Below are 23,621 nucleotides of genomic sequence, written 5' to 3'. Positions count from 1 at the left end.
GACACCGAGCTCGAGTGGACCCCCACATCACAAATTTTAATTGTTGTATTTTGGCAACAACAATTTGGCGCCGTCTGTGGGAAACGCAACAAAAAGTCAATTTTAGCACAAGATGCCGAGAGGGACAATATCAACCGGTTGGGCGAGCCCGCTTGACCCCACTCGAAGGAGCGCTCGTACCAGGGCAGGAGCCACGAAAGGCCCCCACCCGGTGCACTCTATAGTAGCAGAATTTTCGGTAGATCACCCTAGCAACGAAGTGCGTTCTGAGAACTTTCCCGTGCTCAAATGCAACCGTACCACCGGACTGGGGGGCATGGAGCATTCAGAGCAAGGAGAAGCACACATAGCTGGATTGAGGGGATATGCGACAGGGCGAGGGGAACAAGTCCCCCATGCAGCGCCCGCTAGTCAGGAACAACACTCATCTGGACAGTCTTCAATTCCACATCAAAACCTTGTGGGGACTTCAAGAATAGCTTTACCCACGATCTTACTCTCAGATTATGAACTATTGCGGAAGAATTTTGAAGAGCTGAAGAAATAGAATGATGAACTTATGATGAACAATGAGGAGAATATGAGAAGACTATAGGGAGTCACTACTTTGTTATGTGAACTAATGCCGGATATTCACATTCCCTACATGGGACAAATCGATACGATAACAGAACATCGGAGATCCCAAGGCAACCCTCCAAGGGCCCCTCGGCAAGGAATAAAAATCAGAACTCCAGGGCTGAATAGTCAAGTCCTGGAAGTCACAAACTCGAGAAGGAAATACGGCAGAAGGGCAAGAAAACCTCCCATGTACAAAGAGGCAACAGAAAGCCCTCACTCAAGAGTCCCTTATGACCTGTCTCTTTGCCGAAATGAAGCGAAACAAGAATCACTCAGCGTGTCTAACATCAAACGTCTCATAGAAGAGGTGTTAGAACAAAAGCAGGTAATGATGGTGCCAAAGATAACTCTCCCAAAAGGGTTCCCTCTATCGGAGGAAGTCCAGAGGCAACCAGTGCAACCAGGGTTTGAACTACCACAACTTTCGGTATACTTAGGAAGGGAGGATCCCGAGAAACACTTACAACATTTTGTCGCAGTGGCTGTGTTACATGGATGGAATGAGGTCACTAGGTGTAGAGCTTTCCCATTCTCCCTGGCAGGACAAGCTCAGCAGTGGTTCATTGAATTACCAGCAGGACATATACAATCATTTGAACAGTTGGAGAAAGAATTTCTAGATACATTTTCCGTCCATCTCCCAAAGAAGAAAAGTGTAATATATCTAATGAGTTTACAGCAGAAGTCGAATGAATCCCTAAAGCAATACATCGAGCGGTTTAGAGCTGTAACGCAGGAAGTAAGGGATCTCCCAGTTAGATTGGCAGCATTAGCCCTGCTAAACGAAACTACCTACGCCCCGCTTAGAAGATTTTTAGCATTTTCCGAGCCAAATTTTGTGACTGAATTGTTCGATCGAGCAGAACAGTTTATCATTCAAATGGAAATTTTGGACATGGGGGAAGGTAATAGAAGAGGAAGGGAAACCCAACTCGAAGTGCGAAAGACCTTACAAAATTCAGAAGGTGTTAAGCCCCAACATGTGCACACTGCCAACACCACAAGGCGTGGTGACGGGAAAAGCTTGGAGCACCGTGCACCTTGAGAGGTACTTCCCAGTTTTAACCCCAGGGGAAGGGACGAAACGCGAGACGTAGAGTCCAGCCTATCATCAGAAGCGTTACTTGACCCGGCTGGAGGCCGGAATTGTCTTTAATTTTCCATTGTAATAACATCCCTTGATAAATAAAAGAATATATCCCCTGTATTCTCATGGAGTAGGCAAAATTATAAGTCGAACCACGTAAAATCTCCATGAGCCCAGATTATTTGTATGTGTCATGCAGGTATGGCGGCTCAAGCACATCTTACTTCCAATGGTCAAGTCGCCTAGCGACAATCTGGTGCTGATGACCACGGGTCGGTCCGGGATTACTAGAACATTCGATGCTTATGCCCGCAGACTCACCCAGATCTCTCGCTTGAGTTCGGTGCTGTGCCTCTTTGGCTAGACCCAACTCCTTGGTTGATCTGGCGCTTAGGTCTCTCGGCAAACTCGGATGTCTGGTAGGAATCTCGTACCAGACCATGAGCCAAGCCCAGATTCCCTGAGGTAGACTGGTCCTAGGAAGAAGTGAAGTGATCATCTGATAGCTCTAGCGTAAGACTGCTCCCGAAGGTCAAGTCGCCTAGTGGCAATTTGGTACCGATGACCACGAGCTGGCCCGGGATCACCAGATGATTTGATGCCTATGCCCGCAGACTCACCCAGATCCCTTGTTCGAGTTGGGTGCTATGCCTTTTTGGCTAGACCCAACTCCTTGGTTGATTTGGTGCCTAGGTCTCCCGGCAAACTCGGATGCCTAGTAGGAATCTTGCGTCGGACCACTGGCCAAACCCAGTTTCCTTGAGGTAGACTGGCCCAAGGAAGGCATGGAAAGACAATAACCCTATGACAAGTTTTGTCATGATCCTGCTTATCAGAGTTGAGTCTCCCAGTTGCAATCTGGTGCTGATGACCATGGGTTGGCCTGGGATCACCAGAACATCTAATGCTTATGCCCGCAAACTCACCCGGATCTCTCATTCGGGTTGGGTGCTATGCATTTTTGGCTAGATCCAACTCCTTGGTTGATCTGGCGCCTAGGTCTCCCGGCAAACTCGGATGTCTGGTAGGAATCCCACACTTGACCACTGGCCAAACCCAGATTCCCTAAGGTAAACTAACCTTAAAAGACAGACATGGAGAACACAATAACCAATGCGCTATGATCCATCCTGGGATCACCGGATGCTTTGAAGGCTGTGCCCGTAGGCTCGCTTGGACCCCTTGACTGAGTCTGGTACTATGCTCCAAGCTAGACCTGACTCTTTGGCTGATCCAACGCCTAGGCCTCCTGGCAAGCTCGGACTCTCGGCAAGAATTCCGCAAAGGAACCTATCTCTCAAGGGCCTGGTTGCCCAGAGGATAATTTGGTACCTAAGCCCTTGGCTGGAGTATGATCTTTTGGGCATTCTAGAACACTTGATTGAGTCAAGGTGCTAGACCCGACTTCTTGGCTAATATTTTTTTTCTTCAATTTTGTCGAAGACAAAACAGAAGAGTGGGGGGCAATTGTGGTGCCATAAAAAATGGAGGGAAAATAAAAAATAAAAATCTTTTGGAAAAAAAGGAAGGTTGGCCGCAAGGCTTGCAGCTGGGGGAATGCTGCGAGCCCCAGCCTTACGGCAATCTTGCCACGAGGCAGTGCGCGACCAATAGATTGTTGTGAGGGCCAGCTCGCGGCCATGGGCAAGCCGCAAGCGCTAGCCTCGCGGCAGCTTGCCGCGAGGCAATGCGCGACCAATAAATGGTCGCGAGGGCCAGCTTGCGGCCATGGGCAAGCCGCGAGCCCTAGATTTTATTCTAGGCAAATTCGACTAAAGGACCAACCATTAGTGTGGATGATGGTGCTGAAGCCTTTCCTCAAATTTTGGACTTATCGAAATATGAGGAACAATCAAATTTGGAACAAAATATGGCTTTAACTTGGGTTAAAATAGGCAACGAGAATGTGAGGACAGCACTAACTGGGGGAAAACTAAGGGATATAGCTGAAGGAGTTGAAGGGTTTGGTGAAGAAAACAAAACTATCGCTTCTGTGTTGGTTTTTGCTCCTACTGGAAAATCCAAATTGCTGTCTATTGCCGGGTGGGATGAACCAATGGCTGATTGTGCTTTTAAAGTGGAGACCAATCTTGATTTGTTAGCTATTGTAGAAGATTGGGAACACAATACTGATGTGGTTGGGTTTTGTTTTCTAGATCTTGCCTCAAATTATGTGCTGGCAGACTCACTTGTGAAATGGATTAAAGGTGGTAGAAAGCCTATCTATATTGGCTTTGGCAGCCTTCCTATTTTGGAACTTGACGAAATGACCCAAACAATTGCCCAAGCTCCCGAAATAACTGATCAAAGGGGCATTGTTAGCAAAGGCCAGGGAAGCCTGGGGAACTTGGAAAACTAAAAGACTTTATATATTTGGTGGATAATTGCCCTCATCACTGGTTATTCTTTCAGTATGCAGTTGTGGCGCACCATGCAGGTGCAGGAACAACTGCTGCTGGTACTGAACTTGAACTCTATCAGGTTGTTCTAGAGATTGATTTTGGACACTTAAGAAGGAAGAGGAAGGAAAGAAGGATGAACCCGATAGAGAAGGCTTGAATTAGATGAAGAATCATGGCTACTTGTTGCAAGTTCTTAGGGACAAGAACTCTCTCAAGCAGGGGAGAATTGTCATGACCCAAGGATCCATAGAAGGGCAATATAGTAATAGGTTGATAATAGTTGTTAAAAGATATTTTAGATATTTTAGCATTTGGTTAGAAGCACATGGGTGCTATTATGCAGTTAGTAAAGAGCAAATATGTCTATATAAGGCTATGTAAACGGATGGGATTTTCATGCTTAAATTGATTGAATGAATTCTAATTCTCTCTCTACAATTCTCTACAATCTCCCTCTCATTTTCTCTCTACTTCTCTCCCTCATTTCTCTCTACATTCTTTCCCCCATTTCTGTCCATTTCTTCCTTTCCAATGTTTTGTTCTCGATTCTATTCCATCAGCTCCTTCCGATTGTCATTCCAATCATAGGCTAAACCCTAAGAACATGACAGGTCCTTGTTATATAACCTTAAAGACCAAGCATTTTGCTGTTATTGCGTACTCTCTCTCATATAGCCTAAGATCTCTTCTCTCTCATTTGACATGGGATTCTCGAAACATGCTCCCACCCGAATTCGCTCCGCTCACCCAAATTTGCTCCGCTCTTGCAAGTTGGACTAATTTGGCTACTCTCTTGGTGTAAAATTAACCTCCTCTTATAAATACCTTATAAGTCTATGGACTATTCAGATTTGGATTATTGATTACGGGATGTAAATTTGGAATTTTGGATTGTTCTTTCTTGGCTACTGTTTTCTCTCACCCTTACTTTCTTCTCTGCTTTCTTCACTATCTTATTCTTTTTCCACAATCTCTCTACAATTCTTCTTTTCTTCTCTTATCTTTCTCTTTCTTTATCGTCTTTATTTGGTTGTACATCACCTTGTGGTGGCTGGAGGTTGCTCCTGTTTGCCGGCCCAATTGCCAGCATCATGGATGATGGAACTGGCTATTGGCTTCAATGTATTCATAGTCTTACATTTTGAGTAGGTGGATGGATTTTGTGGTTGTGGAGGACTGGAGTAGGTGCTTGGCTGCTGGTTTGTGTAGTTATGGTGGAGTATTGGTTGCTGAAGGTTGGAAAGAATAAAGAAAGTACATAGCCCTGTATGTGAGCTGGTGATGCTGTTTTGGTAACATTGATTGGGAGTGGTAGGCATGTTGATGGAAGGTGGTTATCATTGGCAGGGTGGGTTTTGAGACTGAACGCTGACCTATTAGGTTGATATGGTGGGGTGGGGCTAGATGGGAAGACAGTTATTCAGTATCCAGGGCTTGTTATTAACTAAATGTTATGTTTTAAATTATGTCATGAACAGTAAATTATTAGATTTAAAATAATTCTACTTTGACCAAGTTAATCACCGATAATTAGCTTACTGTGCTTTACAAGAGCTTGTGATGTCTTACTAAAGTTTGTCTAAATGGGCGTAGTAGTAAAGGTGTAACTGAAGTTCATATGTAAGGGAGGCTTGTATATTTTTCCAAAATTGGAGGGTGCCTTATATATTTTGGTCATACCATTGGGATGCCTGATGGTAAATGTAATTTATCCAAAAATGATAGAAAAATGCAGTAAAGATTAATATTTAATATTGTGCCCTTAATAACTTCCAATTATATGCTTATTTTCAGCTTCTACATATGGGCACTTTTTCTTTGCCTTCTTGTAGATGGCCCTTTAAATTTGTACAACGACCAGAACGTGTGCATGCACTTTGGAATGACTGTCAATGGGGATAGTGGTAAATGTATAAATCCTGAAGGCTTTGCTGGTTTTCTTGGTTTTCTTGAATCAATTCCCATTCCCAATTTTGGTTCAGAAGATGAATCAGCTGAGCATGCTATGCCTGACTCGAGGTAAATTTCATCTATTTTTGGATAGACTCCTAGCTTATGTGTCCCTTCTGGTTCTGGTGCTACTTTGAATCATTTGAAAAGATATTCACTTCTTTACCAGCTTATTCATTTGAATTTTGGCACACTGTGGGGTTTGGATCCTCATCCATTAGCAGGTAGTTATTTTTCTAGGGAGTTAGTGGGGGAATTACATTGGTGATATGCTACAGAATTGGGCTGTGGATCTCCCTTCTTGACTAGCACTCCTCCACGTAACATAAAGACGAGATTCAATTGCAGACCTTTGGTACAACAATCAATATACTAGACTGAGTGCTAGCTTGTACTTTTGGTCCTTCTATTCAATTTTATGCTCTTCATTGACAGCTGTTTTCTTTTTACAAGACATTACCAGTAAAATGTGGCATATGCAGGCAATACTTCTAGGATTCCTCCAGTAGGTTTATTAATGGGTATGGGTCAAATAAAGGAATGCATGTCACAGCCCTAGGGTTTGGCTAGGGTTGTGATAGGAATTTGGAGGGATTTAGGAAAGAGAAAGCAGAAAGGGAGGGAGATTTAGAACTGAAACAAAGAGAAATGGGGAGGAAAGAGAAGAAGAACTGAGAGAGAGAATAGAGTTTGAAATTCATTCTTCAATTTAAGCATACCAACAAACTCCTAACTAACAGCAGCCTTATATAGGCGTCATTGCCTTCTAACAGCCTAACCACTTGCTAACAATATATCCTAACAGTTATTATAAACCTATTACAAGATTACCCCCTTTATTATATTCCTATTACAGCATTGACCCTCCTATACTCCTAGGTACACGACAATGCAAAGAGTTTGAGAGTGTCCCTAATCCCAAACATAGAATAAATTGTTGTGTTTTTTCTTTCTTGTATTATGAACATTTGATCTTGGTTGTTTTGCTCGCATGAAGAATTTAGTGCCCCCCCCCCCCCCCCCCCCCCCCCCCCCCCCCTCCATCTTATTTGGAGGGCTTTAATGCAACTCAAAATGATTTCTTATTAGGTATGTTTTAAAGAGGCGGTTTGATCGTGGAGCATTCGGAGAAGTTTGGCTGGCATTTTATTGGAATTGTACCAAAGCCAACAACTCTTCAAATTGGGATCTGGAAGATGGAAAGTTTTCTTTTTATTCTATTGACCGTGATCCCTACGATGGTAGTAATTCAGAAACAAGCTCATCTTCCCTAGGGGATGGTATGTTCATACTAAAGCGTATAATGGTAAGCCATTTAGTTAGCTCATACTGAATCCTTATTACTTGTTCTTGCAGCATCTCCTTCTAGCATTTTCTCATCATTTTAAGGATTTAACTTTCGGTGGTACTTTAATATTCATATTATATATAATATCTTCACTCTCAATAGTTACATACAAATTTTTAGAACATAGAAAAGCAGGATGTCCATGATGTTTACGGACGAACCATATTTTCATTGAGTTTTATTTTTCCATTAGAACGGGCTCGTACATGTTTTTCATTTGGTTCTTTTGATTCTTGTTCAATCCGGATGATGAAAAATTATCATGTCCAGTTCCTTTGGGGGATGGATCTATAATAATTCACCTATCCCAATAACAAAAAAAAAAAAAAAAAAAATGACTCAAATGATCTTGGTCCACTATCCTGATCATGATTTTCCTACCTCTAGAGGGAAAGGTCCTTCCCTTTTGGGCTAGTTGTGGGCAAGGAGGGATTTGAACCCCTGGCACTAGTTCATAGCCGCATGCTCTAATCCTTTGAGCTACAGGCTGCCACCCCATATCTGTTCCTGCACTAGGTTGGCTCTTAGTTTAAGGAGGTGTATTGATAAAGAAGGAAGAAAATAGGAACCTTGTTTGTACAATCCAGCAAGTGAGCTGGTGTCTAAAGCCAGACAATCATCTCAATAGTTTTTGGTGGTCTCATTTAAATGCAGTATTGTAATGAAGAGTTAGGTCTTGTGATCATTACAGAGTTTGTTGGGATTCGGGAATGCTGTATTTGATAAAAGATGGTTTTTTATTTTTTGTTGGGTTGGGGGGGGGGGGGGGGTGGTTAGAGCTGGGGGTTTTATATTTTTGCCATTACCACTATTGTAATCTGCTTTTTTTTGTGTGTAATTGAGTGATTCTTTAAGTTGAAAAGTGGTTAACCAAAAATCAAATTTGTTACTGAAAACACATTGAATGAATAGGAGGAAGATGAAATAGTATATGAAGGGGATGAAAAAAGAGGACAATGTGTCATGTATTAACTTGTAAGGGGGAGTTTACTGTAATTATAGATAGTAAGAGGGTGAAAACAATATAATTTGTAAGCTAGCTGTAATGGGTTGTACCTAGTTAGTTGCTACATCAGCCGCCGGTACATTCCCATGCACGTGTATGCAGTTACCGCACATGGGAGGTTAGGAAATCAGCTCTATATAGTGCTGAATTTCCCTTCTACAGATATATGAAAAATCTAAGAATATTTTGTTCTTACTCTCTCTATTCTCTCTCCCTTAATTCTGCATTCTTCTTCTTCCAATTCTGTCAATATCTCCTCTCCTTCTCTTGTGATCTTCCTATTTGGTCAAGAACCATTGTCAGCACCTGAGGAGCTGACAATTCTGGTATCAGAGCAATGCTCTTGGGCTTCGATCGTTAGCCAAAGAATCATAACCATGGCCAACGGAACAAGGATGAAACAAATGGAATCCCAACTATAGCAAGTGACTAGAACAATGGCGGAGATGCAAAATTGGATGGGGACACTTGGAACTTTTTATTGGAGCTGAAGTCGATTCCCGGATTGATCAAGCAATGGAACGTTGGAGGGTGGAGAGTCGCTAGTGGAGCACTTTGCTTCGGGAACAAATGGAGTAGATGCAACTGATTGCGTGAATGTTCGCCAATCAACATCCGGTAAGACTGTCACTCGATTTTCCTCTTCGAGAAAAACGGAGCCCATTTTTCCCGGAGTGGGAGTAGAACATCGGCCGATGGGGACATCAAAGTTTGAGTTCGATATGGAAACGGTGGGGGAAAATATAAGAGAAAGGAGGCTAGGAGCTCTGGTTAACCACAACCAATCGAGCTATTCTATGCCAAAACTCGAGATTCCATTGTTTTAAGGTGAGAATCAAAGGTGGTGGACGAGGAAATGTGAAAGAGTATTCTTTCTCCCTATATCAAATTCTGGAATAGCAGAAGATCACCATGGCTTCTGCTTATCTAAATGATATGGGAGATGCTTGGCATCAAGAGTGGATTGGATGAAGGGAGTCAGCCCAATCAGTTTTAATTTCAATAAAATGGAGGTGACTTTTGAGAAAGATTGTAGTAAGAAGACCCTAACAGGCAATCAAGAGGTGGGAGTATGCAAGATAATTTCGAGTAAGAGGCTGTAACAAATGTTCAAAAGTAGATTTCCCAAAGTGGCTTAACTTTTCTCTATCCAAGCAGTGGAACATACCGGGGAGAGAATAGGACAAGAAGGGGAATTACAGGTGGTCGTTGGCAACCAACCACACATCCAAAGAAAGGTACAAGAAATTGACTCTCTTAATCTACTTTTGATTGAATATAAGGACCTCTTTGCAGAATCCCATTCCTTTCCACAAAAGACCCTTTGATCACTCTATTGACTTGAAACCCCATGCTGACCTTGTTAATCTAAGATCATACCGATATCCCTCCAAACAGAAAACTGAAATTGAAAGATTCATCAAGGACATGTTAAACAAATCACTTATCCATCCCAACAACAGTCCTTTTGCTTCACCCGTTTTTATCCATCCCAGCAACAGTCATTTTGCTTTAGCCGTTTTATTTGTTAAAAAGAAAGATGGTTCATGGAGATTTTGTGTTGACTATTGTCACCTAAACTCCATAACCATCAAAGACAAGTTCCCAATACCTATTGTAGAAGACCTACTTGATGAGCTTAAGTATGCCACTGTTTTTACCAAATTAGATCTTAGATTAGGTTATCATCAAATTTGGATGAAACTTGAAGATGTCCTGTTAACCTAGATCTCACCTCTCACTATGATCTCTCAATCACCCAAACACTCCCTGACAATCTCTTTGATCTGCAACACAACAATAGAGCAAAAAACAAACAAGAAATAATTAAGAACAACAAACAACACAAGAAAATTTATCCTGGTTCAGTCTCGAATGAGATCTACATCCAGATTGACTTTGCCCTTAGCTTTCTCCACTATCTTTGAATATCAATACATGATTACATGTGCCACAAAACCCAACTCTCTCCCAGCCCATAAACTTGAAAGCTATACAGAGTTGTAAACCCGAAAGATATCCCCTCTTTCACACAGCACATACTCGCACAAGATAGATTTGTAAAAGACAATTGAAAGCTCTCTCTAAAAGCCTACCTCCTAGCCCCTATTTATAAGCTATAGGGGCGGAAGTTACAGCCTAACCGACTACCCTAAGATGGTAGTTTAAAACTAACCCGGTCAGCCTTCTAGAAACATACCCTTCTAGAAGAACTAGAACAACAAATAAAACATGACACCTTTCTTACATTACAAGCCCTAATCTAGTACGAATGTATTTTAACAAATTCTCCACCCATTTGACTTGATTAGGCTTCTCCCAGTTCCTGCAATCTTTAGTTAACTGCTTGTCCCAACTGTAGGATCTTCAAACAATGCTGAAGCTTGGTTGATGGAATTGCTTTTGTAAAAATGTTTGCTGCATTATTTTCACCTTCCATTTTTGACAAGAAAACAGATTTATTTTCAATCATTACATCTATATGTTTTGTCCTTTTATGGTGTGCCTGATTCTTAGATAGATGTGTGGCACTTTGATTGTCACATAACAAGGTAGCCTTAACTTCTAAACCTAGGAGTTCACTCACTAATCCCTTAAGCCACATAGTGTAATACCCGAGAATGATTTGAGGTCATAAATAATATTTGATGAAGGGCATAAATGGACTTTGTGGAAAATAAGACTATAGGGTACACTAACGCAACTTTGGACGATCGAATTAGTCAGAGGGAGTACCCTGGACCCTAGATAGCCAAGGAAAATGGTATAGTATCGACAAGTAATACGAGTTATGATTTTAGGCATCAAAAGAAGTTGGATCGGGAACGGTTCCCGGTACAGCTAAAAAAAGGCAATTGTGATTTAGGCTGAAATACCGAATTATCGTACGGGGCATCCGGGAAGTCAATGGAACCCCAAGGAAGTTCATATTTGGCATATAGAGTAACCCTTCAGTAGTTTTTGGAAGAAACAAAAGGGTTTGTAGCTAAAACGAAGATTCGGGCCTAAGTGCAGTTTTTTCGAAATTGACGGAGGGAGATCGAAACGATATTTTTTCGGAATTTTAAAGAGAGTGTTTTGGGATATTTCAAAGGGTTATAAAGGTCTTTAAAGAGAAGTTCAGTTTTTGAGCCGGGGGCAAAATCGTAATTTTGAGGTTGGGGGTAAAAGTGTAATTTACCGAAAAATTAGGGGCATTAGCACAATTAGTCCATTTTTCAGGGACTAAAATGCAATTAAAAATTAGCCCGGGGACCATGTTGAAAAGGGTCTAAGTGCAACTATCCAAAAGTTCGGGCCAAAGTGTAATTCTTGAAATCTTTTTACTAGGGGCATTTGGGAGATTCAGGAAAAAAGCTTCATAAATGACTTTAGAGATAAGGATGAAGTCTCATGATGACGTTAGAGATAAGATGAAGGCTCATGATGACTTTAAGGATAAGATTTGTATAAGATTTGATTGGATAAGAAAAGATTTGATTTGGATAGCAATGATTATAGAAGATTTACAATGATTGCAGAGAATCTTAGAAGATTTTGGAATGATTACAAAAGATATTAGAAGATTTTGAATGATTATAGAATATTTACAATGATTGCAGAGAATCTTAGAAGATTTTGGAATGATTTGCAAAAGATATCAAAAGATTTGGAATGATTATAGAAAATATTAGAAGATTTGGAATGATTGGAAAAGATTTTGAAAGATTTGAAATGATTGCAGAATATATATTTCTTGGTGGCTAAGTTTCCTAAACATATAAATAGGGGCTCAAGGCTAAGGATTCTCTCATTCGAAGTTGTGATACATTTGTGCTAGACGAGAGTGCTTCGGGTTTAGTGGATAGAGGGTTTTTAAAGCATACGCGAGGCATCACACGCGTAGAGCACTTAGGCAGCGCGTGAGGACCTGTAAGGAGGTGGTTTGGTTAAAAGACTTGAGGAGTTGCACGAAAATTGAGGTTGGGCACAAGATTCGAGGTGTTCTGAGTTTCGTTCAAGGTGAGTTGTTCGCTACCAAAATTTGGCTTTCTTATGAGTGGTTCTCCTCCAAAACTTGATTTATTGTGCTTGTTCTATCTGAACATATGGTGATTTCATGCAAAATGGTTTTGTGCATTAAAATGGTAACCGGTGACGGTTGGATTTATGAGGGAGGTTTGTCCCTAAACGTTTTGAACTGTGCATTGCATTTTATAAATGTTGTTTATACGATGCATTGAATTGTGAATTGTGGCATTGTCTTGAGTTTTATGTGTACGTATGGAATGTTAGCCTCGGATGTTGTCTAGATAGTGTAGCCATAATTCTCCAAGGGCGTGACGGAATAATAGGGGTATCTGATGCTAGTGTGCATGTCAGGATAGCCGCCTTGGTTTCCGTGCCAGACCGTTTGGTCAGGGAAGTTGCACTAGGACGACTAGGTGATCCATACTGTGTTGTTCATGTGGGATGTCAGCCTAGGATGTTGTCTGGATAGTGTAGCCGTAATTCTCCAAGGGCGTGACGGAATAATAGGGGTATCTGATGCTGGGTGTGCATGTCAGGATAGCCGCCTTGATTTCCGTGCCAGGCCGTTTGGCCAGGGAAGTTGCACTAGGACGACTAGGTGGTCCATGTGAAATTTTGGAGTTGGGATTGTATGGTGGTTCCTGGATGCTTAAGGTGGGAACGTATTCTGGTGAGATGCGTTGGCAGCCCCATTTAAGCTAGAATCGCGTCGCGTCGTCGTGTCGTCGAGTTGGTGTGGTGGCATAGCTTTTAGAGAGATTGCTCTTTCCCCATGGTAGGGTTAAGCGCGTGGGAATTCTCTTGAGCTAGGGCTTACCGGGTATATTGGTTTATTTCATGTCTTGCATTATTCATGAAAAATGTGTTTTGAACTCTCACTTAGATGATTCATCATCTAATTTGGACTTTGTCCCTGGAATATTCAAACGTTCCAGGTGAAGGCAGCGGTGCAAAAGGGAAAGGAATCGTCGAGGAGTGACGGCGATTAGCGGATAGTTTACATTATGTCTTTTCAGTTATGTTATTTACTTATGAAAACGTCATGTAAACGTTGGTGCAACTTTATATATAAATAAAGTGGTTTTGGTTATGACCTGTTGAGGTTTCGATCTAGCTTCCGCATTTGTGTTGGTGAACCTGTCTTGGTTTATTAATGGTTCATAGTTGATATACTGAGAAGGTGTAACGGGATCTTCGGGGAATGGTTTTTGTGTTGGATTTTTGTTTGAAAAAAAAAATTTATCCCCGGAATCTTACGTTACGTTAACGCTCCCGAGAATTGGGGTGTTACACATAGCCTCTTTAAAAGCTTCCGAAAGAGCTATGTATTCTGCCTCGGTTGTAGATAGAGCTACTACATGTTGGAGACTTGATTTCCAACTAATTGTGGAGTTCCATTACCTAAATATCCATCCGGTTGTGGACCTCCTTTTGTTTATATCAGTAGCATAGTCTGCATCCGAAGACCCTAGAATACTAGGTTGGACTCCTATCTTAGCACCACCATATGTTAAGACATGACTCAGGATTCCAGTTAAATATTTAAACATCCATTTAACTGTTGTTCAGTGATCTTTCCCTAGATTGGCCATAAAACGGCTCACAACACTCATAGGATGAGCTAGATCTGGTTGAGTGCATACCATACTATACATTATACTTCCTACCGCACTTGAGTATGGGATATGACTCATTTCCTTTCTTTCTTCCTCATTCTTAGGGGATTGGACAGAGGACAGCTTAAAGTGTGGTGCAAAAGGTACACTAACTGCCTTTGCATTTGACATTCTAAACTTGGATAAAACCTTGGCTAAATAGGACTTTTGAGATAGGTATATCCTCCTATGTTGTGTATCTCTAGAAATTTCTATTCCTAGAATTTTCCTAGCTTCACCTAACTCTTTCATTTCAAATTTAGCTTTCAACATTTGTTTGAGAAGCTGAATTTCTTGATAGGATTGATTTGCAATAAACATGTCATCTACATATAATAGTAAATACACCGAAATGCTAGGTGTAACATGCTTGTAATACACACAACTGTCATAGGAACTTCTAGAATACCCTTGGCTTACCATTACCGTATCAAATTTAAGGTACCATTGCCTTAGGGACTGCTTAAGTCCATATAAAGACTTCTTAGGCAGGCATACCTTCCCCACCTCTCCCTTAGCTTCAAAATCCCTTGGTTGATCCATTAGAATTTTCTCCTCTAAGTCCCCATGGAGGAAAGTAGTTGTAACATCCATCTACTCTAGTTTTAGATCTAAGTGGGTTGTTATGGCCAATAGAACCCTTATAGATGTATGTCTCACTACTGGGGAGAATACTTCATTGAAATCAATGCCTTGAACTTGGGTGAACCCCCTAGCAACCAGCCTAGCCTTATACCTAGGCTTAGGGTTAATTCCTACCCCTTTCTTGATCTTAAACAACCACTTGCAGCCTACTATGTGCTGCCCCTTTGGCCTTTTAACCAATTCCCAAGTTTGATTTTTCTTTAAGGACTCTATTTCAAACTTCATGGCTTCTTGCCATTTTCCAACATCCTTCAAAGACATTGCCTCTTCATAGGTAAGTGGTTCTTCCCCTCTTATTTTGGTTGCACTAGAGAAGGCATAGGCTACCAAATCAGAATAACCGAATCTCTTAGGTGGTTTGCGGACCCTAGGTTGTCTATCCCTTGCAACACTATATCTGTCCAGATTTGGATGATCACCTAGGTTGGAGTCTACATCGCTATCTACTTCATCTTCTTCATGATGAGAAACTTCTTGGGCCTGATCACTTTCATGATCACTACCCTGAAACTCATATGCAGGTTCAGGCAGTTCTGAGGTATTAGATGGGTTAAATTTTGAGATTTCTACTTGGATAGATTCTTTTTCCTTTCCTAAGCTATGCTGGGTTTGAAGGCTGTCTAATTTTATGGTAGAGGACTCATCAAATGTCACATCTCTTGTGACTATAGTCCTAGGTCCATCTGATTCCAGGTTCCAAAACTTATAACCTTTAACACCTGAAGGGTAACCTATAAATAGGTATTTCTTGGCTCTAGGCTCTAATTTTTCTTGCTTCACATGAGCATAGGTTAGACATCCAAATATTCTAAGGTGTGTTAAGCTCGGTTTGTGCCCTGTCCACTTTTCATATAGAGTCTGAAAATGAATTGCTGCAAAGGGTGACCTGTTAATTATATGGAAACAGCCTCCCCCCAAAAGGATTTGGACAAGTTTGCATGAAAAAGCATGCATCTTACCCTCTCCAAAAGAGTCTGGTTCATCCTCTTAGCCAACCTGTTTTGCTTAGCGTTTATGGGGGCTGTTAAGTGTTTAACTATGCTGCTCTCCTTACACATTTGATTAAAATCTCTATTGCAAAACTTTAACCCATTATCAGTCCTAATAACCTTCACTGATCTGCCTATTTGATTTTCTACCATTTTCTTCCAAGTCCTAAAAGTTTCAAAGGTGTTATCCTTAGTCTTTAGAACGTATACCCATAGCATTCTTGAGAAATCATCTATTATGGATAGAAAGTACTGAGAGCCCCCATCAGCCATGGTTTGGGCTGGGCTCCACAGATCTGAATGGATGTAGTCTAGGGGTGCTTTTGATGAATGGATAGTAGTTTTGTTAAATTTAATCTTAGCTGCCTTCCCATAAATGCAAGATTCACACTTGCTTAGATCTAGGGACAAACCAAACTCCAACATCCCTTTGTTTAGCAAGTTCCTTGAGCCCTTGCTCACTAATGTGTGACATTCTTAGATACCACAATCTTGCCTTATCATGGGAGTTTGAACTTACACTTGCAGCTTCACCACATAAGGTGGTTGCTTGTAGGAAATAAATTCCATTCCTTAACACAACTTTCATGCATACTAGGGAGCCTTTATTTATTTTTAGCACTCCACCCTCACCCTTGAATTTATATCCGCTCCTATCCGATTCCCCAAGTGAAATCAAGTTTCTCTTGAGTTCAGGGACATATCTCACGGTTGTGAGGGTTCTAAAGGTTCCATCATGCATCTTTAATCTAACATCTCCCACCCCTTGAACCTTACATTCATAATCGTTTCCTAATAAGACCTTTCCCCCATTAATTTCCTTAAAGTTTTGGATCCATTGCTTCCTAGGAGTCATGTGAAAAGAACAGCCTGAGTTTGTGACCCATTCTTGGCTGTCTATATTGTCACTTACTGTTGGTGCATCTACACTATCATACCTGGTGTCACATATATTTACCCTCCTATCAGATTTCTCTTTATCGGCATAGTCCTTTTTCCTCTTAGGACAGTGCCGTTTAATGTGACCCTTTTGTTGACAATAAAAACATTTTATTGGCCCTTTTCCATTTCTAGATTTAGACCTTGATTTGCCTCTGTTCTTAGAATCTTTCTTAGAACTTCTTGACCTTGCTGTTAAAGCATCAACTGGTGAGGATTTACTATCCCTTTTGATTCTCAAATCTTTAGAGTTTAATGCCCTTATTACATTTTCTAAAGAGAGTTTATCCCTACCATGCTGGAGAATATCTACAAAGTTCTCATAGGTTTTAGGTAATGAATATAGGAGAACTAGGGCTTTGTCTTCTTCCTCATATTTAACGTTTATGTTTTATAGGTCTAAACATAGTTTGTTAAAATCATCTAAATGGTCCTAGAGTTTCTGATTATCGTGCATCTTAAAATTAAAAAATCTAGCCTTGAGGAATAACTTGCTGGAGAGACTCTTCTTGAGATACAAATCTTCCAAATTTCTGCCGCAGACTTCAATCTTGACACTTCCTTGAGCACTTTGTCTCCAAGGCTTAGAATAAGAAGGTTGTAGGCCGCCTTCTTGATTTGCACCCGTGCCTCATTCTGTTATGCGGTTAGAACTTGAAGTTCTTTCCTGGTTGATTTCCCTTTGGTCATATCTTCTTGTTCTAGCGCCTCCTCCAAACCGAGCCTACAGAGGAGTGCTTCCATCTTGATCCTCCATAGTCTGAAATCGTTGCTCCCATCAAACTTGTCAATGTCTGATCGAGAAGTAATTGGCGCCATTCTTGTTTCCCTGAGATCGTCTTCCTTGTCTTGAGGTTCTTGAATTCTTGATCAATTCCAGAGGTGACCGGCTCTGATACCAAGTTCTTAACCTAGATCTCACCTCTCACTATGATCTCTCAATCACCCAAACACTCCTTGACAATCTCTCTTATCTGCAACACAACAATAGAGCAGAAAACAAACAAGAAATAATCAAGAACAGAAAACAACACAAGAAAATTTATCCTGGTTCAGTCTCGAATGAGACCTACATCCAGATTGGCTTTGCCCTTAGCTTTCTCCACTATCTTTGAATATCAATACACGATTACATGTGCCACAAAACCCAACTCTCTCCCAGCCCATAAACTTGAAAGTTATATAGAGTTGTAAACTCGAAAGATATCCCCTCTTTCGCACAACACATACTCGCACAAGATAGATTTGTAAAAGACAATTGAAAGCTCTCTCTAAAAGCCTACCTCCCGGCCCCTATTTATAAGCTATAGGGGCAGAAGTTACAGCTTGACCGACTACCCCAAGATGGTAGTTTAAAACTAACCCAGTCAGCCTACTAGAAACATACCCTTCTAGAAGAACTAAAACAGAAAATAAAACATGACACCTTTCTTACATGACAAGCCCTAATCTAGTACAAATGTATTTTAACATGTCCATAAAACAACATTCAAAACCCATCAAGGACACTATAAGTTTCTTGTAATACCCTTCGGCCTTACCAACGCCCTAGCTACTTTCCAGTCCTTGATGAACCGGATTTTTGAACCATACCTACAACAATTTATTTTGGTATTTTGACGATCTTTTAATCTACAACCCTTCCTTTGTTCAACACATTGACCATCTAAAAACCACTTTTGAGGTCTTTAGGTTCAATCATTTGTATGTTAAAGAGTCAAAGTGTGCCTTTGCTATAGAGAAAGTGAGTACTTGGGCCACGTCATATCTAAAGCAGGGGTAAGTACAGACCCTAGCAAAGTGGTGACAATGTTAGAATGGCCTTGGCCTACTAATGTGAAGGGACTTGGGGGATTTTTGGGGTTAAGTGGCTACTACCATAGGTTTGTCAAAAACTATGGAATTATCAGCCGACCATTAATTGAATTGTTAAAGAAGGACGGGTTCTTATGGTGATTCCGAATTGGTGCCAAGAAATTTGTTCAAGTTATGAAATAGATGGAACAACTAAGGAGCTCCTTCAACAGTTAGTGGTCAATCCAATTGCTAAACTGGGGTGTACATTGGCTAATGGCATCATAAGGTACCAAAGGAAGGTTGGTTTTGGGAATGATGGAAGGCTTAGATAGAAGGTGATTGAAGCTTTGCACAATTCACCCATTGGAGGACATTCTAGTATTATCAATACCTATCATAAAGTAAGACAACTTTTCCAATGGTTAGGATTAAAGAAGGATGTCATGGAATTTGTAATGGAGTGTGACACTTGCAAGAGGTGTAAAATAGAAAATGTGGCCTATCCGGGGCTACTACAGCCATTAGACATTCCAGGGGGACCTTGGAAGAGCATATCCATGGATTTTATTGAAGGACTCCCAAAGTCGGAAGGAAATGATTGTATTATGGTGATTGTGGATAGATTCACCAAATATAGCCACTTCGTTGGGCTTTCTCATCCTTACACTATTTAGGAAATTGCCAAGGTCTTCGTAGATCATATAGTAAAATTACATGGGGTACCTAAGGCTATAGTATCGGATAGAGATAACATCTTTACTAGCCTACTATGGAAGGAATTAATGCAGTTATTTAGAGTCAAGCTCAATATGTCTATTGCCTACCATCATGAATCTGACGGGCAGACATAAAGGGTTAATCAAAGTCTAGACATAAAGGGTTAATCAAAGTCTAGAGATGTTCTTGAGGTGTTTGTGTTTCTTACAACCCAAGTCCTAGCACAAATGGTTGATTACAGCACAATGGTGGTACAATTCCAGCCACCATAGTGCCATTAAAAGGTCTCCTTTTGAAGCCCTTTATGGCTACAAGCCACCCTTACTTCTGGCATTTGGAGATTCTTCATCAGTAGCAGGTCTAGACACCTACCTCCTACAAAGGCAACAAGCTCTGCAGGTAATCAAAACTGAGTTGGCCAACTCAAAGAACAAAATGAAGCAATTCGCAGATAAAAAGAGGAGTGAAAGGGAGTTTCAGGAGGGGGAAATGGTATATCTGAAGCTGTAGCTGAGACACTTAAGAGCCTTAACTCAAAAACCAAAGTTCTATGGTCCATTTCTCATAACTGCCAAGGTGGGAAGTGTGGCTTTCAAGTTGCAACTCCCGAAGAGCTCAAGCATCCATCTGGTGTTCCATGTTTCTCTTCTTAAGAAATCAGTAGGAACACAACAAGTAAGTCCAATGCTGCCTACTTCTCTACAAGGTGGAGACAAGCCTAAGGAACCTACGACTATTCTCGATAAAAAGGGTGATATACAAGCATGGGGCTCTCATCACTCAAGTACTAGTACAATGGTCGGGCCTTCATCCAGACAATAATACCTGGGTATACCTCCTAGATTTACTCAACCAATTCCCTCGCGTGGCAAGCCTTCTCAACATTTCTTCAGGACAAGAAAATTTGATTTTGGGGGGGGGGGGGTATTTTTCATGTATTAACTTGTAAGGGGGAGTTTACTGTAATTATAGATAGTAAGGGGGTGAAAACAGTATAATTTGTAAGCTAGCTGTAATGGGTTGTACCTAATTAGTTGTTGCATCAGCCATTGGTACATTCCCATGCACATATATGTGGTTACCGCACATGGGAGGTTAGGAAATCAGCTATATATAGTGTTGAATTTCCCTTCCACGGATATATGAAAAATCTAAGAATATTCTGCTGTTACTCTCTCTATTCTCTCCCCCTTAATTCTGCATTTTTCTTCTTCCAATTCTCACAATATCTCCCCTCCTTCTCTCTCGATCTTTCTATTTGGTCGAGAATCATTGTCAGCACCTGAGGAGCTGACACAATGCTGTACTTGAAAGCACAGGTTCTGAATGAAGCATTAATTATCAGTAAAAATTTGCGTTAATTTCTCTTGTTTATATAATATCTCTTAACATTTTATGGTTGAATGATGAATTTAAGGCTAGATTATTCCAAACTCACAGGATACTTGACAATTGGTAAAAGCAACACTAATGGAGCTTAATAAACGCTAAACTGCATGGGCTTGGGTATGGGATTTAGGTGTGTTTATATGTCAAATGTTGAGCCAATTTAATTATCACGTCTAAGGGCACAAGGGTATGGGCTGTATGGCTAAATTTTAAAATTTTAAATACTCATTTATTATTTATTTATAAAATTATGTTTGTTAACTAATACAACTTTTGTGCATGGAATGAGAATCAAGGTAAATATAATATGGTACATGGAAAAAAGAGAAAAATATTCCATCCTTTGATAGTTTAGATACTGCTGATAGTGCACACTTGATCCACTGATCTCTAGGTTTTATGCTTGCACAATTGCTATGTTATGGTTCTTTATTTATATTTTTCATCTGGCTGTGCCAGAGGAATGAAATCTCATAGTTGACACTACCTTTATACTTGGAATTATACAATGTCTACATACATTATTTGCTACTTTTCTTATTTTAACTTGAAAATTTCCCCCTTGACTTCAAATTTTGATGCAACCACCTCTGAGCAGTGTATTGGACTTCTCATTGATTTATTTTATTTATTCTTTCCATAACGTATTAAGACTGTGTGACCAGACCCTAAGCTTTCAGATACTCATGTTACATCTTCTCATCTTAGTTTCTATTGACTAATGATATGGCGAATGGCTATCTGGTTGTGCGAAAGGTATTTTGTGCTTGTGGGTGTTAATCTTTTCACTCTGCAATACTCTCCCTTAGGGTTGTCAACGGTTTAGATTGGTCCGGTTCTATAAGAATCCAATAACTGAACCATTTTTAATGGTTCCGAAAAAATAAGAATCGTAACCGAATCATTATATATATAAAACCAAATCATGACCAATCCGTCGCATCGGACTAGTTTTGGTTTGGTTTTAGTTCTATTCAATTAACATTTAGCTTCTAAATATTTTCGCAAAATATGAAATTACAAACAAATTTTTTAATTAAAATAAACCCATAACTTCATTAATGCTTCAAATCTTAAAGTAAAAGTAGAACAAAATCATTCATAGATTACCTCATCAAATTAGATTACATCGACCATTTAGTATAGCAATAGTGCATAAAAATCTAGAAATAAAAGAGTTCATGAATAACAATAACCAACAACAAAAAAAAAAAAAAAAAAAAAACTAGCAGATTAAAATTGCAAGTAATAATATATTTATGCGTATGTATATATATACCCAAAAAATTATAATATATATACAAGTATAATATCGGTTCCGATTCGGTTCGAACCACAGTTTAAAAAGAAAAACCAGTAACCAAACCAAATATATCGGTTCTTAATTTTTAGAACCAGAACCTAACCGTCGAACCATAGAACCAATCCAAAAGGCACGGTTTGGTTCGGTTCGGTTTAGTTTGGTTCGGTTCACTGGTTTTCGGATATTTTTAGACACCCGTACTCTCTCTCTCTTCAGTCTATCAGAAACATTAGATGTCAGTATCAATGTGGAATACCCTCTTTCATTTTTTGGCATTTGTTCACTATTCTATGGTTGCCTAAGTTGATACTGGGATCTCGTTTATTGTCTTTCTGAATTGGTTTGGTTCTATTATCTTTCTGAATTAGTCTGGTTGTATTGCCTTTTTGAATCATGTGTTATCCTAATAAGTTATTAGATTATTGTTCACGCATAAGAAAAGTGAAATTGAGCCTTCAGAAACTTTACCCTGGTCATTACTGGATGGGCAATCATCTTGTTCCTTTGCCCAAAAGAAAAAAAACTCTCAATTGAAGATCAGTTAAGGCGAAAGCGTCAAGGTTAATTGTGTATGCCTTCTCAAAGAAAGTGTGGCACTGGAAAAGCAATATGTTTGCTTCCTTTAAAGGTTGTGCATGAAATACATGCTGCTGGCTGGTGATTACACTGTCCTTCAGTCTTGTTAGTCGGTGTATATTGCAGCTTACCCTGTTTTGAAAACCCAAAATTGACCAGCCTTGAACTGATGTACTTGTTTCTCAACGTAATAAGAACTTAGCCAGATCAAAGAGATACAATGCGCTAATTGTTATTCATGGATTTTGCCTGCTAATCTTGTATATTTTCACAATGAGATGCACGAGTACTTTCCTGCACCTTTGAGAATCTAGCACATATTAATCCTCTGTATTATCTTAGTTGAGGACATCTGAATAAGCTAGAGAAGTTCCCATTAGCCTCTTGTTATTCAGTAGTCTTTATAGATTATTTTTTCTTAAAATAGGTTGAGAGAGGGACCGGTGTCTACTTAAGTGGCCTACGGGAGAAATATTTTGGTGAAGTTTTCTTAAATGCCTCTTCTGGTCTCGGAGGTTTTTTGTCATCAGGAATGCCAGAAACAGTCCTCAAAGAATCACAGTCAGATCTGTATGAGTATTTGCAAACAAATGAATCTGCTGCTCATGAGATTGGAGGCACATCGAATTTGGGTAGTACATCCAAAAGTGGAAAAAGACTGCACCGAGTTGCTGATGAAGAAGGTTTAAATCATATAGCAAGATATGTGGAGTCTTTTGAGTCTCGATCTAATGAAATTTGGCTTGTATTTCGCCATGAAGGCTTGTCCTTGTCAAAGCTTTTATATACAGCAGAAGAAGTTGAAAACAATGCTGATGACGACCAGAATAAACATGCTAAACATGTCCAGATGTTGCGTCCATCAAAATGGTGGCACTGGTTGAAGACAACGGAGACAGGACAAGAGGAAATGCGCAATCTTATATGGCAATTGGTATGTATTCATTACGTGTTTCGTATTTCTGTTATAGTTATATGTAGCTTGACATCCTATTATCCGAACTCAATGGTATGTATTCATTATGTGTTTCATATTTCTGTTATAGTTATATGTAGCTTGGCATCCTATTATCCGAACTCAATGGTTTTAATAAGTCCTGTAATGAGCCTTTACACTTTCTATGGTTCATATCAACGAGTTCTATCATTTGCTTCCTTATTGATGCCATGTCATCTGTGTGCAATA

The 23,621-nt window shown here is 40.1% G+C and overlaps 1 protein-coding gene across 9 annotated transcripts in view; it reads left to right on the top strand.

Moving 5' to 3' along the window:
- LOC127797256 (uncharacterized) overlaps positions 1 to 23,621 on the top strand; it is a 42,359-nt gene that overhangs the window by 12,177 nt on the left and 6,561 nt on the right. For all 9 annotated transcript variants that reach the window (XR_008022160.1, XR_008022161.1, XR_008022162.1 and 6 more), the window contains exons 9-11: positions 5,943 to 6,129; positions 7,150 to 7,366; positions 22,863 to 23,369. Coding sequence is in view for 6 of the 9 variants with exons in the window: in XM_052329981.1 (XP_052185941.1) it covers positions 5,943 to 6,129; positions 7,150 to 7,366; positions 22,863 to 23,369 (911 nt within the window). In the remaining 3 variants the exon portion in view is untranslated. The remainder of the gene's footprint in view (positions 1 to 5,942; positions 6,130 to 7,149; positions 7,367 to 22,862; positions 23,370 to 23,621) is intronic.

This window comes from Diospyros lotus, chromosome 3 (assembly GCF_014633365.1).
Source record: "Diospyros lotus cultivar Yz01 chromosome 3, ASM1463336v1, whole genome shotgun sequence".
Lineage (NCBI taxonomy): Eukaryota > Viridiplantae > Streptophyta > Magnoliopsida > Ericales > Ebenaceae > Diospyros > Diospyros lotus.
Note: the sequence above shows the minus strand (reverse complement) of the source record. Positions and strands in the feature narration are given on the sequence as shown.